The sequence below is a fragment of the Bufo gargarizans genome, chromosome 3 (assembly GCF_014858855.1).
Source record: "Bufo gargarizans isolate SCDJY-AF-19 chromosome 3, ASM1485885v1, whole genome shotgun sequence".
Taxonomy (NCBI): domain Eukaryota; kingdom Metazoa; phylum Chordata; class Amphibia; order Anura; family Bufonidae; genus Bufo; species Bufo gargarizans.
The window spans coordinates 567257970-567274198 of record NC_058082.1 but is presented as its reverse complement, the minus strand read 5'-3'; the positions used below and the strand labels follow the sequence as shown (position 1 = coordinate 567274198).

Genomic DNA, 16229 nt, shown 5'->3' with positions numbered 1-16229 from the left:
ACTGTCCTCTGTAGTATCTAGTCCTCACCTCTATATACTGTCCTCTGTAGTATCTAGTCCCCCCTCCACCTCTATATACCGTCCTCTGTAGTATCTAGTCCTCCCTCCACCTCTATATACCGTCCTCTGTAGTATCTAGTCCTCACCTCTATATACTGTCCTCTGTAGTATCTAGCCCTCACCTCTATATACCGTCCTCTGTAGTATCTAGTCCCCCCTCCACCTCTATATACTGTCCTCTGTAGTATCTAGTCCTCCCTCCACCTCTATATACCGTCCTCTGTAGTATCTAGTCCTCACCTCTATATACCGTCCTCTGTAGTATCTAGTCCTCACCTCTATATACCATCCTCTGTAGTATCTAGTCCTCCCTCCACCTCTATATACCGTCCTCTGTAGTATCTAGTCCTCCCTCCCCCTCTATATACCGTCCTCTGTAGTATCTAGTCCTCACCTCTATATACCGTCCTCTGTAGTATCTAGTCCTCACCTCTATATACCGTCCTCTGTAGTATCTAGTCCCCCCTCCACCTCTATATACCGTCCTCTGTAGTATCTAGTCCTCCCTCCACCTCTATATACCGTCCTCTGTAGTATCTAGTCCTCCCTCCACCTCTATATACCGTCCTCTGTAGTATCTAGTCCTCACCTCTATATACTGTCCTCTGTAGTATCTAGTCCTCACCTCTATATACCGTCCTCTGTAGTATCTAGTCCTCACCTCTATATACCGTCCTCTGTAGTATCTAGTCCTCTCACCACCTCTATATACCGTCTTCTGTAGTATCTAGTCCTCCCTCCACCTCTATATACCGTCTTCTGTAGTATCTAGTCCCCACCTCTATATACTGTCCTCTGTAGTATCTAGTCCTCACCTCTATATACCGTCCTCTGTAGTATCTAGTCCTCTCACCACCTCTATATACCGTCCTCTGTAGTATCTAGTCCTCCCTCCACCTCTATATACCGTCCTCTGTAGTATCTAGTCCTCACCTCTATATACCGTCCTCTGTAGTATCTAGTCCTCACACCACCTCTATATACTGTCCTCTGTAGTATCTAGTCCCCCCTCCACCTCTATATACCGTCCTCTGTAGTATCTAGTCCTCACACCACCTCTATATACTGTCCTCTGTAGTATCTAGTCCCCCCTCCACCTCTATATACCGTCCTCTGTAGTATCTAGTCCTCACCTTTTATATACCGTCCTCTGTAGTATCTAGTCCTCACCTCTATATACTGTCCTCTGTAGTATCTAGTCCTCACCTCTATATACCGTCCTCTGTAGTATCTAGTCCTCCCCTCTATATACTGTCCTCTGTAGTATCTAGTCCTCACCTCTATATACTGTCCTCTGTAGTATCTAGTCCTCCCCTCTATATACTGTCCTCTGTAGTATCTAGTCCTCCCTCCACCTCTATATACCATCCTCTGTAGTATCTAGTCCTCACCTCTATATACCATCCTCTGTAGTATCTAGTCCTCACCTCTATATACCGTCCTCTGTAGTATCTAGTCCTCCCTCCCCCTCTATATACTGTCCTCTGTAGTATCTAGTCCTCACCTCTATATACCGTCCTCTGTAGTATCTAGTCCTCACCTCTATATACCGTCCTCTGTAGTATCTAGTCCTCACCTCTATATACCGTCCTCTGTAGTATCTAGTCCTCACACCACCTCTATATACTGTCCTCTGTAGTATCTAGTCCTCACCTCTATATACCGTCCTCTGTAGTATCTAGTCCTCACCTCTATATACCGTCCTCTGTAGTATCTAGTCCCCCCACCACCTCTATATACCGTCCTCTGTAGTATCTAGTCCTCACACCACCTCTATATACTGTCCTCTGTAGTATCTAGTCCTCACCTCTATATACCGTCCTCTGTAGTATCTAGTCCCCCCTCCACCTCTATATACCGTCCTCTGTAGTATCTAGTCCCCCCTCCACCTCTATATACCGTCCTCTGTAGTATCTAGTCCTCTCACCACCTCTATATACCGTCCTCTGTAGTATCTAGTCCTCACCTCTATATACCGTCCTCTGTAGTATCTAGTCCCCCCCTCCACCTCTATATACCGTCCTCTGTAGTATCTAGTCCTCTCACCACCTCTATATACCGTCCTCTGTAGTATCTAGTCCTCACCTCTATATACTGTCCTCTGTAGTATCTAGTCCTCACCTCTATATACCGTCCTCTGTAGTATCTAGTCCTCACCTCTATATACCGTCCTCTGTAGTATCTAGTCCTCTCACCACCTCTATATACCGTCCTCTGTAGTATCTAGTCCTCACACCACCTCTATATACTGTCCTCTGTAGTATCTAGTCCTCACCTCTATATACCGTCCTCTGTAGTATCTAGTCCTCACCTCTATATACCGTCCTCTGTAGTATCTAGTCCCCCCCTCCACCTCTATATACCGTCCTCTGTAGTATCTAGTCCTCTCACCACCTCTATATACTGTCTTCTAGTCTTTTTTTAGTAAATATATAAACTGTCTTCAGGGCCATACTGGCTCCTTGCCAACCCTCTTGTGCACTTCCATTTAGGTATTGAGACCCTTCTTTGTTATTTGGAGCTCCATGAGTGGCGCTGGCTTGAGCTTCTGCACCCCACACTGTCTACGTGTCGTGTTACCTGTTACAGTGGTCCTCAACAACTCCGTGGTTTGGCCCGCAGGTAATGTCATTAGTCATGATCTGTGATGGATGTCCATGCTTACTTCTCAGGAGCTTCCATTGTTAGTGGAGCTGTACCTTTCTTCCTATCTGCTTCTCATTGTTTTCCTCCAGCTGTCCCCCTGTGGCCGTCGCCCTTGCCCGTGAACGTATTTCTGGAGTGGATCACACACATGTAAGCTCTGTGGAGTTCAATGTAGTTGAGCTTGCAGACTCCATGGGCTGGGAAACTGTCCCTGTGAAGAGAGCCTTACGGGGTCTGCAGTGGAATTCATCAGCCACAGGTGGTAAGTACCACCCGATTTGTTGCAGACTGTTGACCAAGCTGGGCCTGCCATTTGTTTCCAAATGTAAAGTTATTTACTTGGGAGACTGAATCCTCATATCAGTGGTTCTGTGCTCTTAGGGACCTCAGACGATGTAGGGCGAGTGATCACTGAAAAGCTTAGACACAGAGCGGCCAGACAAGAAAGCGGCTAGAAAGGCTGTGATGCCGTTGTATACATCTCTAGTGACACCACATCCTGAGACCTCACAGACATAGAAGAAGTCCGGAGACAGCAGCGGAAATAATAGAAGCAGAAACATCAGGAGGGACGTAAATGTTACATGAGAGAAGAAGAGAAAGGGAGGACACGACGGAGACCTTTATGTATGTTACATGAGAGAAGAGGAGAAAGGGAGGACACGACGGAGACCTTTATATATGTTACATGAGGGAAGAGAAGAAAGGGAGGACACGACGGAGACCTTTATATATGTTACATGAGAGAAAGGGAGGACACGACGGAGACCTTTATATATGTTACATGAGAGAAGAAGAGAAAGGGAGGACACGACGGAGACCTTTATGTATGTTACATGAGAGAAGAGAAGAAAGGGAGGACACGACGGAGACCTTTATATATGTTACATGAGAGAAGAGGAGAAAGGGAGGACACGACGGAGACCTTTTATATATGTTACATGAGAGAAGAGGAGAAAGGGAGGACACGACGGAGACCTTTATATATGTTACATGGGAGAAGAAGAGAAAGGGAGGGCGCGACGGAGACCTTTATATATGTTACATGAGAGAAGAAGAGAAAGGGAGGACACGACGGAGACCTTTATATATGTTACATGAGGGAAGAGAAGAAAGGGAGGACACGACGGAGACCTTTATATATGTTACATGAGAGAAGAGGAGAAAGGGAGGACACGACAGAGACCTTTATATATGTTACATGAGGGAAGAGAAGAAAGGGAGGACACGACGGAGACCTTTATATATGTTACATGAGAGAAGAGGAGAAAGGGAGGACACGACAGAGACCTTTATATATGTTACATGAGAGAAGAGGAGAAAGGGAGGACACGACGGAGACCTTTATATATGTTACATGGGGGAAGAGGAGAAAGGGAGGACACGACGGAGACCTTTATATATGTTACATGAGGGAAGAGAAGAAAGGGAGGACACGACGGAGACCTTTATATATGTTACATGAGAGAAGAAGAGAAAGAGAGGACACGACGGAGACCTTTATATATGTTACATGAGGGAAGAGAAGAAAGGGAGGACACGACGGAGACCTTTATATATGTTACATGAGGGAAGAGGAGAAAGGGAGGACACGACGGAGACCTTTATATATGTTACATGAGGGAAGAGAAGAAAGGGAGGACACGACGGAGACCTTTATATATGTTACATGAGAGAAGAGGAGAAAGGGAGGACACGACGGAGACCTTTATATATGTTACATGAGAGAAGAAGAGAAAGGGAGGACACGACAGAGACCTTTATATATGTTACATGAGGGAAGAGAAAGGGAGGACACGACGGAGACCTTTATATATGTTACATGGGAGAAGAGGAGAAAGGGAGGACACGACAGAGACCTTTATATATGTTACATGAGAGAAGAGGAGAAAGGGAGGACACGACGGAGACCTTTATATATGTTACATGAGAGAAGAGAAGAAAGGGAGGACACGACGGAGACCTTTATATATGTTACATGAGGGAAGAGAAGAAAGGGAGGACACGACGGAGACCTTTATATATGTTACATGAGAGAAGAGGAGAAAGGGAGGACACGACGGAGACCTTTATATATGTTACATGAGAGAAGAGAAGAAAGGGAGGACACGACGGAGACCTTTATATATGTTACATGAGGGAAGAGAAGAAAGGGAGGACACGACGGAGACCTTTATATATGTTACATGAGAGAAGAGGAGAAAGGGAGGACACGACGGAGACCTTTATATATGTTACATGGGGGAAGAGGAGAAAGGGAGGACACGACGGAGACCTTTATATATGTTACATGAGGGAAGAGAAGAAAGGGAGGACACGACGGAGACCTTTTATATATGTTACATGAGAGAAGAGGAGAAAGGGAGGACACGACGGAGACCTTTATATATGTTACATGAGAGAAGAGGAGAAAGGGAGGACACGACGGAGACCTTTATATATGTTACATGAGAGAAGAGGAGAAAGGGAGGACAGGAAGGTGACCTTTATATATGTTACATGAGAGAAGAAAAGAAAGGGAGGACACGACAGAGACCTTTATATATGTTACATGAGAGAAGAGGAGAAAGGGAGGACACGACGGAGACCTTTATATATGTTACATGAGAGAAGAAGAGAAAGGGAGGACACGACGGAGACCTTTATATATGTTACATGAGAGAAGAGGAGAAAGGGAGGACACGACGGAGACCTTTATATATGTTACATGAGAGAAGAGGAGAAAGGGAGGACAGGAAGGTGACCTTTATATATGTTACATGGGAGAAGAGGAGAAAGGGAGGACACGACGGAGACCTTTATATATGTTACATGAGAGAAGAGAAAGTGAGGACACAACAGAAACCCTCATACACTGACGAGCAGAAGGGTAACAATGTTTAGAACTTCTGACTTTCAGGCTCCATATCTCACCATCACTACAGCTTTGGACGTGTGACTCCCATCATCCTATAGACAGTCATCTTGGCTCTCTCATACATTGGACTTGCAGCTATTTAGCATATGATTAGTTCTGCAGATTTTTTACATGTATCTGCATTGTTACCGCTTTGCTCCTAAAATTCTAAATGTAAATTTTTGTTATTTTGTTAGTATTTTGTAAATCCACCTTTTGGCTTTCAGCTCTGCCTGAATCCTTCTGGGCATACTCTCGATCAGATTCAAGCATGTCTCGACCAAAATCTGTTCCCAGGTCTCTTCTACACGTTTCCAATGTTGGTGCATAGTGGTCGACTCACTTGGGTTCTTCAACTCTACCCACAAGTGTTCGATTGGGTTGAGGTCTGGGGACATGGGGGCCAGTGGCGTACATACTGAAATAAGGGTCCCATTGCAAGGATAAAACCAGGCCCCCCACACAGGACAGAGAAGGGTTTCTGCCTAAACCCCTTTCAATAACCCTTGGGCCATTTTTTCCACTACCTCATTTGCTAAAAGTAGTTCTTTTAGAGGGTAGTTTTCACCCCCAATAGAAGAGGTACTGGGCCCCATAGCAGTCGCATGGTCTGCCGCATTGGTAGTTACGCCGCTGGTGGGGGCGGATCCAGCACCTCTTCTTCAATGTCATTGAACCATTTCTTGGCCAATCTCGACGTATGGTTTGGGTTGTTGTCCTGCTGGAACACTGTCGTCCTTTTCATACCCATAGTACTGGAGTGTACGAAGTAACTTGTCTTGTAGGATCCTCACATATATCTCTGCATTGAGTCCACCATCGATCCTGGTCAATTATCCAACGCCTTTTGGCTGTGAAACAACCCCATATCCTCAGGCTTCCTCCACCGAACTTGACAGTTCCTCCAATTTCTTCATCCATAAGCCCCTTTCCCCTTGTTTCTTCTAGAACCATTTGACCCATCAGAGCCCAGTCTATTGAATTTTGTCTCATTGCTCCAAATCGCCCGTTTCCAATCTTCTACTGTTTGTACTTTTTTGCAAACTCGAGCCGACGCTTTTTATGACTATGTTGAAGTCGAGGCTTCTTCACCTTTGTTCGGGCCACCATTCCAGACTTGTGTAATGCGGTGCTTACATGGACGCCTGTGATCTCACTGTTACGAAGTATACGAGTCTTCTCCACTGCCGTGTTTGTCACCCCAGAACTGATAGACCTTGTGATGAGCCAACTTGTTGACTCCAATATTTTGCCTGGATGTCCAGCTCTTGGCTTTGGAATGGATGGACAGACTTCATTTTGTTTTCTTCCCGCTGTCATGGCGCTCATGCAGTTTGGCAGTTTTCTTGGCCGAGATACCGCTATCGATGAGCTGGATGATGTGGTTTCTCTTTTCTTGGGAAATCATCTTCATGGCGGCTCCTGGGAATCAACCTAATAACACACTGAGCTATTGGGGAAGGCGAGGACAGGTTGTAATTTGTAGTATCCAAGAAGAAAGAGATTGTTCCACCACCAGGAGCAGAACATTAACAATGCAGTTACACTGACGAGCAAAACGGTAACAATGCAGTAACAGAAGAATCTGCAGAACTAAACCCTAAATAGCTGCAAGTCCAATGTGTAAGATAGCGGAGATAAATGTCTATAAAATGATAGTAAATGCGTATTGGAATAGCGCACCATATGTTGCTGTGGTGCGACCAAAAAGGTTCTTCAACCCTGTCAGTATTCTGAAGACCTAATTTTCTATTATTAGTAAAAAAAAAAAAACAGTAAAAAAAGGCATAAATCGTAGTTTCACATGTTTCTGAGATAAATGACGATGTTTCGGTCATAGTGATTTTTTTTCAAGTCTCATCTATAACAACATGTACTGTAAGAGCAGTGAGACTATGGACTCTTTACTGTAAGAGCAGTGAGACTATGGACTCTTTACTGTAAGAGGAGTGAGACTATGTACTCTGTACTGTAAGAGCAGTGAGACTATGGACTCTTTACTGTAAGATCAGAGAGACTATGGACTCTTTACTGTAAGAGCAGTGAGACTATGGACTCTTTACTGTAAGAGCAGTGAGACTATGGACTCTTTACTGTAAGAGCAGTGAGACTATGGACTCTTTACTGTAAGAGCAGCGAGACTATGGACTCTTTACTGTAAGAGCAGTCAGACTATGGACTCTGTACTGTAAGAGCAGTGAGACTATGGACTCTATACTGTAAGAGCAGTGAGACTATGGACTCTATACTGTAAGAGCAGTGAGACTATGGACTCTGTACTGTAAGAGCAGCGAGACTATGGACTCTGTACTGTAAGAGCAGCGAGACTATGGACTCTTTACTGTAAGAGCAGTGAGACTATGGACTCTTTACTGTAAGAGCGGTGAGACTATGGACTCTTTACTGTAAGAGCGGTGAGACTATGGACTCTATACTGTAAGAGCAGTGAGACTATGGACTCTATACTGTAGGAGCAGTGAGACTATGGACTCTATACTGTAGGAGCAGTGAGACTATGGACTCTATACAGTAAGAGCAGTGAGACTATGGACTCTATACTGTAATAGCAGTGAGACTATGGACTCTATACAGTAAGAGCAGTGAGACTATGGACTCTGTACTGTAAGAGCAGTGAGACTATGGACTCTGTACTGTAAGAGCAGTGAGACTATGGAGCTCTCTGCCTGAGGAGGTGGTGATGGTGAGTACAATAAAGGAGTTCAGGAGGGGCCTGGATGTATTTCTGGAGCGTAATAATATTACAGGCTATAGCTACTAGAGAGGGGTCGTTGATCCAGGGAGTTAGTCTGATTGCCTGATTGGAGTCGGGAAGGAATTTTTTTTTTTTCCTCCCAAAAATTAGGAAAATTGGCTTCTACCTCAGAGGGTTTTTTGCCTTCCTCTGGGCCAACTTGCAGGATAACAGGCTGAACTGGATGGACTGAGGCTTTTTCAGCCTTATAAACTGTTACTATGTTTTCTTCCAGGATTTCGAGGTACAGGTAAGAGTGGGGTGCTGGTGGAGTTCAGTAAGCTTTCCTTCCACTTTTGCTCTTATGGTGACCTCACGAATGAAGAGATGGAGGAAGTCTGTGATTTCCTTCACCAGAAAGTGACGTCACGAGAGGCGACTTCGCTGAGGCAGCTGAATTCCTGTTACAAAGTGTTTTTTAGGTGCGTTACGTTAGCCCCATCATGGTGTCCGCATCACAAGTTATATCTTTTGAGAATGACAGCCATGTTTGGAATGCTGTTGGACGAAAGTTAGTTTCTGACCTTTCTTCTCACCTTTGTCGTCCCCTCCTTGCTCTCCCCTTTCTCCCTCCACTTCCTCTTCCCTCCATCAACCCTTCCCCTTGTCCCACCCTCCTTCCTTTGTAATTTCTGCTGCGTGTAACCCCAGTAATGGCATCACTTGTAGATTCTGGTGTATGATATGTTGTCTTCTCTTCGGTCAGAGTCGCATACAGGAGCAGTGGAGCATGCGCAGAGAAGGTGAACCCTGAGCGCAGTGCACAGCTGAAGACGCTCATTCTCAGCTACTTTGAGGGGAATAATCCACTGGATGAGCCTGAGGAAGACCACTCTGCAGACGAGCTCAGTCAGTTGAAGGTACAGTTCATGGGCAGTGGTGGACATGTCCTGACCTCATATTATCACTTCTAATGATGTAGCCTTCAGAAGGCAGAGGCAATAAGGAGAAGCTCCACAAGGAAGACTGTCTTATAATGGAATGTCCCATGGTGATTAACACTGATGATAAAAGGCACATTAGTAAGGTTCTTGTTCATGAATGAAGCTTCTCAGGTAGACTCTTCCCTGGCGGTTCTGTCCTTGATATCAAAAGCCCAGGTAAGAGGTGGCATGTCTGAATCCATTAAGGTGGATAGAAGGGAGACCCGTTACGGAGCACTCTATTTCTGTTTAATGTTAACCTGCGCCCCCGTGATGCACCCAGCGTGACAGAAGTACGTCTTTTTGGCTTAGGCTGAGCATTCTAACGAATTGGTTCTCCTTGTTAGTCCTTCACCTGTAACTCCTCTTGCCTTTGCCTGGGATCAACAGCTGGTATTTGCCGCTCCACACGGAGCTGTTCGGGGTAGTTTAAGAAAGGGCAACCTCTTTAATTACATATTGTGCATGTGAGACCATGGACCAGACCTCTGAAAGAGGGTGTTTCAGGGGTTTTGGCAATTGCACAGCGACTAGAGTAATATGGCAGCTTAAAGATCTTGCCTACCTCTGTATAGAATTAGCTTAGGTCCACTACCAATTTGGGTTGGTATCTGCAATTTTGGCAGGTGTCCTATCCTTTGGATTTTTGGTCCAGTTAAGGGCAGAGTACCAGTCCTCTGTCTTGTAGTTCCTCCCCACATCCGATTCCCGATTATGAATTTATTTGGTCTTGTGGTCACCTTTGTTGTCATCGGAAACCAGGCATGCATGTCTAGGAGAGAAGGGCCTGATCGTCAAAATTATGGAGTGACGAATACTTGAACATCTATAAAAATCAGATTACGGTAAGTGCTACTTAGATACCAAGAAGATGGCGCACCCGGCTATAGGGGGCACACCCAGATTTTAGACCACAGAAAATGGTAAAAATAAATAAATAAATCAGTAATTAGTCTTACCGGTAATTGTTTTTCCTGGCGTCTAACATGACCCCACATGGGGGGGGATGTCCTTAGGGGTCACTGTAGGGACAGGAAGTGAGATGAGTTTAAAAGGCCCCTTCCACCAAATGACTGCACCGGATAGATGCAACTTAGGTTTATTTACCCTTTGTTCTAACTTACAATGTTAACATCACACTGTAATACATAATGGACATGGGGGGGTAATAGGAGTGCTGGACTCCTGGAAAAACTGTTACCGGTAAGACGAATCACTGATTTCCAGGACGCACATGGGAGAATTACCAAATGAACATATTAGGGAGGGAGCAAAGCCTGAAGGACTTTCCGAACTATTTGTAGTGTCTACAGAAGGTGTCCTAGCTAGGCCAGGTTGTCGCCTGGGGAGTCTGCTCTATCGTAGCACATGCTCTTTCAGCCCAGGAGGTAAATGTCACCCTGGCTGAGCCATAATGGAAACCGGGCAAGGTTTGTTTTGGAGTAGATATGCTTCCTGGATAGTCTGTTTGATCCATCTGGCAAAATACTTTTTCGTTACTTTTTTTCCCTTTTAGGCTTCCTCCAAATTGAATGAAAAGGTTTGAGTCCTTTCTTCCGGCCTCTGTATTTTGTAGATATCTGAGAACCGTCCTCTGTACATCTAGGCAGTGAAAACTCCAGTGGGTTTCTAGGAGAGGCACAAAAAGAGGGCAGGATTATTTCTTGCTCTCTATGGAAAGTGGAGACCACTTTAGGTAAGAAGGCTGGATCTAATTGTAAGATTATTCTTAAGTAGGGTTCCCATGAACGAGGCCTGAATCTCTCCTATCCTACAGGCAGGTGGAATTGCTGCCAAAAAGGCCGTCTTCAATGATAGGTATTTTGGAGCGATGGACTCTAATGGCTCAAAGGATGCTTCACACAGAGAATTTAGGACCAGAGAAAGGTCCCAGGAAGGAATAGTTTGTCTAAGGAAGGTCTCAATCTTCCCATGGCTTTAAGAAATCTTTTAATCCACCAGTGCTCGGCCAATGGGAAGTCAAGAACGGGTGATCAGGCTGAGATCTGCACCTTTATTGTGTCAGGTCTTAAGCCTAGATCTGTGCTATTGAAGGAGAACAGCCCGGATGAACCGAGGAAAGCCAAGAACCAAACTTCTTACAAATCTTTTTATATATTGCAGATGTTACTGACTTCCGGCGATGCTGTAAAGTTGGAATTGCTGTGTCTGAAAGACCCTGCCTCTTTAGCATCTGCCTTTCAGGATCCATGCCATCAAATTACATTTTTTCAAGTCTGGCTGTAACAGAGGTCCCTGGGTAAGAAGGTCCGGTCTCACAAGTGTAGTGACACTGGTTCCTCTATGGCTATCTTCTTTAAAAAAGGGTACCAACTTATTTTTGGCCATGCTGCGCCTACGAACTAAATTCTTCCTGAGCCTTCGCTGATCTTCTGTAGAACCGCAGAAATGAGAGGGATTAGTGGGAAGGCATATGTCATATGCCAGGCTCTGCTGTTCAAGGATCTTGGGTTCCTGTCCCATCCGGACAGAATCAGACTTAGACTTGTAGAGGTCTGGAATGAAATTGTGCCCAAGACCATGGGAATACAGGATGTCATTATCCCCAAAATACACATTGCTTCTCTGATGGTACAACTTTTCCTCTTTTTGAACAAGGATATTTCTGTTGTCAGCACGGCTCATGACAGCAGGAGGGAAAGAGGGAGCCCGGCACCTGCGGGTAGAGGCTGCAGCGCCCACAGACCGCTGGGCTAACAGTACCCCCCTACTTACACCCTCTCTCATCAGGCCTGAAGAGGGGCATTGATGTTCTCTCTAGGTTCCCAATATCTTTCCTCAGGGCCAAACCCCTTCCATTCCACAAGAAACAGAGTTTTATCTCTACTCTTCTTCATCCCCAGAATAGCTTTCACTCCACAGACTGTTTCATCACCGACTGCAAAGTTTTTTTGATTAAACGATTCTGGATGACAGGTCTCAGCAGGGAGACGTGGAAGGAATTTGGTACCCGGAGAGCGGCCGGCAATTTAAGCTTGTAGGAAACATGATTCATTTGCTAGAGGATCTCAAATGGACTGATGAAGCTTGACCCAATTTGTAAAAGGGTATTTTGAGCCGGATGTATTTGGAGGCAAGCCACACTTTATCACCAGGATGGAACTTAGGAGAATCTCTACGTCTTTTATCAGCGGCCTCCTTCATGCGCACAGAAGCCTCTTTCAGAGCTCCTCTGGTCTCCTCCCAGATTTTAGAGAACTCTCTTGAAGTTGCATCCGCAGTAGGGATACCAGAAGTAGAAGACACCAGGAGTGGGATGTTAGGTTGTTGACCATAAGCAACAAAAAATGTCTCGCTCACATGATTGTTGTAAGTAAATTCAGCCCAGAGAAATGGTTCAACCCAGTTGTCGTGATGAGTGTTAGTGAAGTGGAGCAAAAGGTTGGTAAGAATTTGGTTGACACGCTCCACTTGACCGCTGGACTGCGGATGATGCGCCGAAGAGAAGTCCAGAGATACATTCAGTAGCTTGCAGAGAGCTCTCCAGAATTTTTATGTTAACTATAAGCCTCCATCAGACACACTACGGAGAGGAAAGCCATGGAGACGGAAAATGTGCTCGATACATTTCTTGGCCAGTTTGAGAGCAGGAGGGAGTACAGGCAGAGGAACGAAATGCACCATTTTTAGAGAAGCAGTCTACCACTACCCAAATCATAGAACCAGCAGAGGAAGTGGGCAGATCCATAATAAAGTCTATGGCTATTTGTTGGCAGGAAACCTCAGGAAGAGGAAGCAGAAGGCCTTGCTGGACGTTGTTTGGAAGTCTTATTTAGCGCACAGGATGGACAAGTAGCGATAAATTCTTGGATGTCTTGTCGCATGTACGGCGACCAGTACCGCTGCGCATGACCTGACACTTTAGATGAATGGCCCCATAGTAAGACCTGCTTTCTGAGAGACTCTGCAACAAAAGTCTTTTCCAGGTGGAATCTCTGATGGCTTGATAGGACGGACAGACAGATTTAAGCTGGATCAATAATATGTTGGAGCTCCTCCTCCTGGTTGGTAGAATCAAAGGATAGAGAGAGAGAGAGAGAGAGAGAGAGAGAGAGAGAGAGAGTGAGTGTGCATCTGCTTTTGATGTTCTTGTCTGCAGCACAAAAGTAAAGAACAAAATCAAAACAGGCAAAGAACAGAGACCATGTAGGTTGTCGAGTGTTGAGTTTCTGCGCAGACTGCATATAGGTGAGGTTCTTGTGCTCAGTATAGATCACCACAGGATGACCGTCTCCCTCCATAAGGTATCTCCATTCCTCCATTGCCTTCTTGAAGGCCAACAACTCTCTGTCCCCAATTAAGTAGTTGCGCTCAAGAGGAGAGAAGGCCCTGGAGAAGAAGCTACAGGTTGTCATCTTACCCGAGGAAGACTTTTGTGAAAGCACCGCCCCAGCTCTAATAGAAGATGCATCCACCTCCAAGAAAAAAATGCTTTCTCGCATCAGGAAAATGGAGTATTGGAGCCATAGAGAAGGCCTGCTTCTAGGCTTTAAAGGCTGATTCATCCTCACCTGTCTCCCCTTTGTGGGTCAAGGCTGAGATGGGAGCTGTCAGGGAAGAGAAGTGTGGCACAAACTGGTTGTAATAGTTGGCGAACCCCAGAAAATGTGGAATTGCCTTTTAGACCAGAAGGACGAGGCAACTTCAAAATCAGAGCTTCTCAGGATCCATCTGCAGGCCAGTATCGGATATTATGTACCCCAGAAATGGAAGCGAGGATTGTTCAAAAATACGTTTTTTTAAATTTATAGGACCAGACGGACCTGTTTCCGGTGGGAGACCAAATCTGAGAAGATTAGAATGGCGTCAAGATCACCACAACACAGGAATAAAGTAAGTCTCTGAAGATATCATTAAAAGGGTTCTGCTGTTTAAATTGATCTATCCTCTGGATAGATCATCAGCATATGATCAGCGGGGGTCTGACACCCAGGACCCCTGCCGATCAGCTGTTTAAGAAGGCAGCGGCACTGGCAGTAGTGCAGCGGCCTTCTCGCTGTTTACCGCAGGCCCAGTGACATCACGACTAGTATTACTGGCCTGGGCGCAGCTAAGCTCCCTTCAAGTGAACAGCGCTTAGCCCCGCCCAGCCACTGATACTAGTCGTGACGTCACTGGGCCAGCGGTAAGCGGGAAGAAGGCCGCGGCGCTACTGCCTTCTCAAACAGCTGATCGGCAGAAGTCCCAGGTGTCGAACCCCCGCCGATCAGATGCTGATGATCGATCCAGAGGATAGATCATCAGTTTAAAAAAACTGCAAAACCCCTTTGATGAATTCTTGGAATACTGCAGGGGCATTGCTTAGCCTGAAGGGCATCACCAGATACTCATAGTGACCGTCACGGTTGTTGAAGGCGGTCTTCCACTCATCACCTTGACGAAGTCGGATGAAGTTGTAGGCCCCACGCAAATCTAATGTAGAGATGATCTTTGCTCCCCTGAAGTGGTCAAACAAGTCTGGAATAAGGTATTTGTTCTGGACTGTGATTTTATTGACACCCCTATAATCGATGCATCGCCAAAGAGAACCATATTTTTTCTTCACAAAGAAGAAGCCAGCGCCAGCCGGAGAAAATTTTCTTTAATATACCTGGACATGGCTTGTGTCTCTGCTGGAGACAGGGTATAAATACCACCACGGGGAGGCGAAGAACGAGGAACCAGGTCAATAGGACAATAATAAGGCCTGTGTGGAGGTAACATCTCGGCCTCCTTATTGAACATGTCCGCATAGGCTGCAGGCAGATCTTGAGGATTGGGTGGTATCTGGGTTAACCGAGCAGGCTGAAAGACATTTTCCAAGGCAGCACCGCCCCCAACGAAGCAACTCTCTGGACTTCCAATCAAGAACTGGTTCATGGATAGGGAGCCATGGTAGTCCCAGAAGGAGAGGATGAGGCAGACTTGGAAGAACCAAGAACGAAATCTCTTCAATATGGAGAGCTCCCATCTGCAGTTTTACAGGTTCAGTAGTTAATTGTACAAACTCGATCAATTGTCTCTGCAGTCGTCGAACTGGAATACGATATCGATCCACTATGGCTTGCTGCAGAAAGTTTCCTGCCGATCCAGAAGAGCCATCTCTGTGAATCGATTATCTCCAAATGACAAAGTTGCGGGCAGAGTCAGCGGTAGAGGGGAATTATCTTCACTTAGGGTTGCCTCTCCAACAGACCCTAGGCTCGGGAGTTTCCTGTCTTCAGAGGACAGGATAGAGGGTACATTCCGACCGGCCAGTTCATCCTTAATTTTCCCAGAAAGATTAGCCCAATTCAGAGGCAAGGGTCCGAAACTGGACTCGATACTGGCACACAGACTGACTACCTTGATACAACTGCAGTGTAGAAGACACTGCCAAGGTGGTGCATCCTGGCTCGTCAAACACCCTACGGAAAGCCTCTAGGAAGGCCTGTAGATTCATAATGACTGGGTCACTCCTCTCCCAGAGTGGGTTAATCCAGGCCGGGGCTTCTCCTGTAAGGTGCGTCATTAAAAAAGCGACCTTGGCTCTGTCAGAAACAAACTGATGTGGCAACAGTGCAATGCGCAGAGTGCACCGATTAATGAATCCTCTGACCGCTTAGGGTCTCCATCAAAGCGTGGCGGAGCTGATAGACAGGGCTAGATCCTGGCACATGGGGAGTAGGCGGAGCAGATACCAGGTTAGTCGCAGCTGGAGTTGCAGGGTTGGTGGGCATCAGGTCATTAAGATGCATGTTCACACTGTGCAGATAGGACAGCATCCTATCTGCAAAGCCATCTTCCATTACAATTCGGTGAGGCTTGGAAGGAAGTCCGGAGTCAGGGCAGGCAGCAAACAAGCAAGGTCCATAAACAAAGTCAAAGGTCAGAGGCAGACGGCGAATGAGCAAAATCCGTTAAATCAAGAAGCAGGTTTCGGTACACAGAAAAGCTGAAATTCTAAAAACAC

At 45.8% G+C, this 16229-nt stretch overlaps 1 protein-coding gene across 1 annotated transcript in view; it reads left to right on the top strand.

Annotated features, from left to right (window-relative positions):
* The window catches only part of RECQL4 (RecQ like helicase 4), a 107344-nt gene that overhangs the window by 73026 nt on the left and 18089 nt on the right, over positions 1–16229 (top strand). Inside the window, exons 27-30 of the mRNA XM_044285889.1 lie at positions 2553–2682; positions 2796–2968; positions 8590–8776; positions 9061–9214. Coding sequence (XP_044141824.1) covers positions 2553–2682; positions 2796–2968; positions 8590–8776; positions 9061–9214 — 644 coding nt within the window. The remainder of the gene's footprint in view (positions 1–2552; positions 2683–2795; positions 2969–8589; positions 8777–9060; positions 9215–16229) is intronic.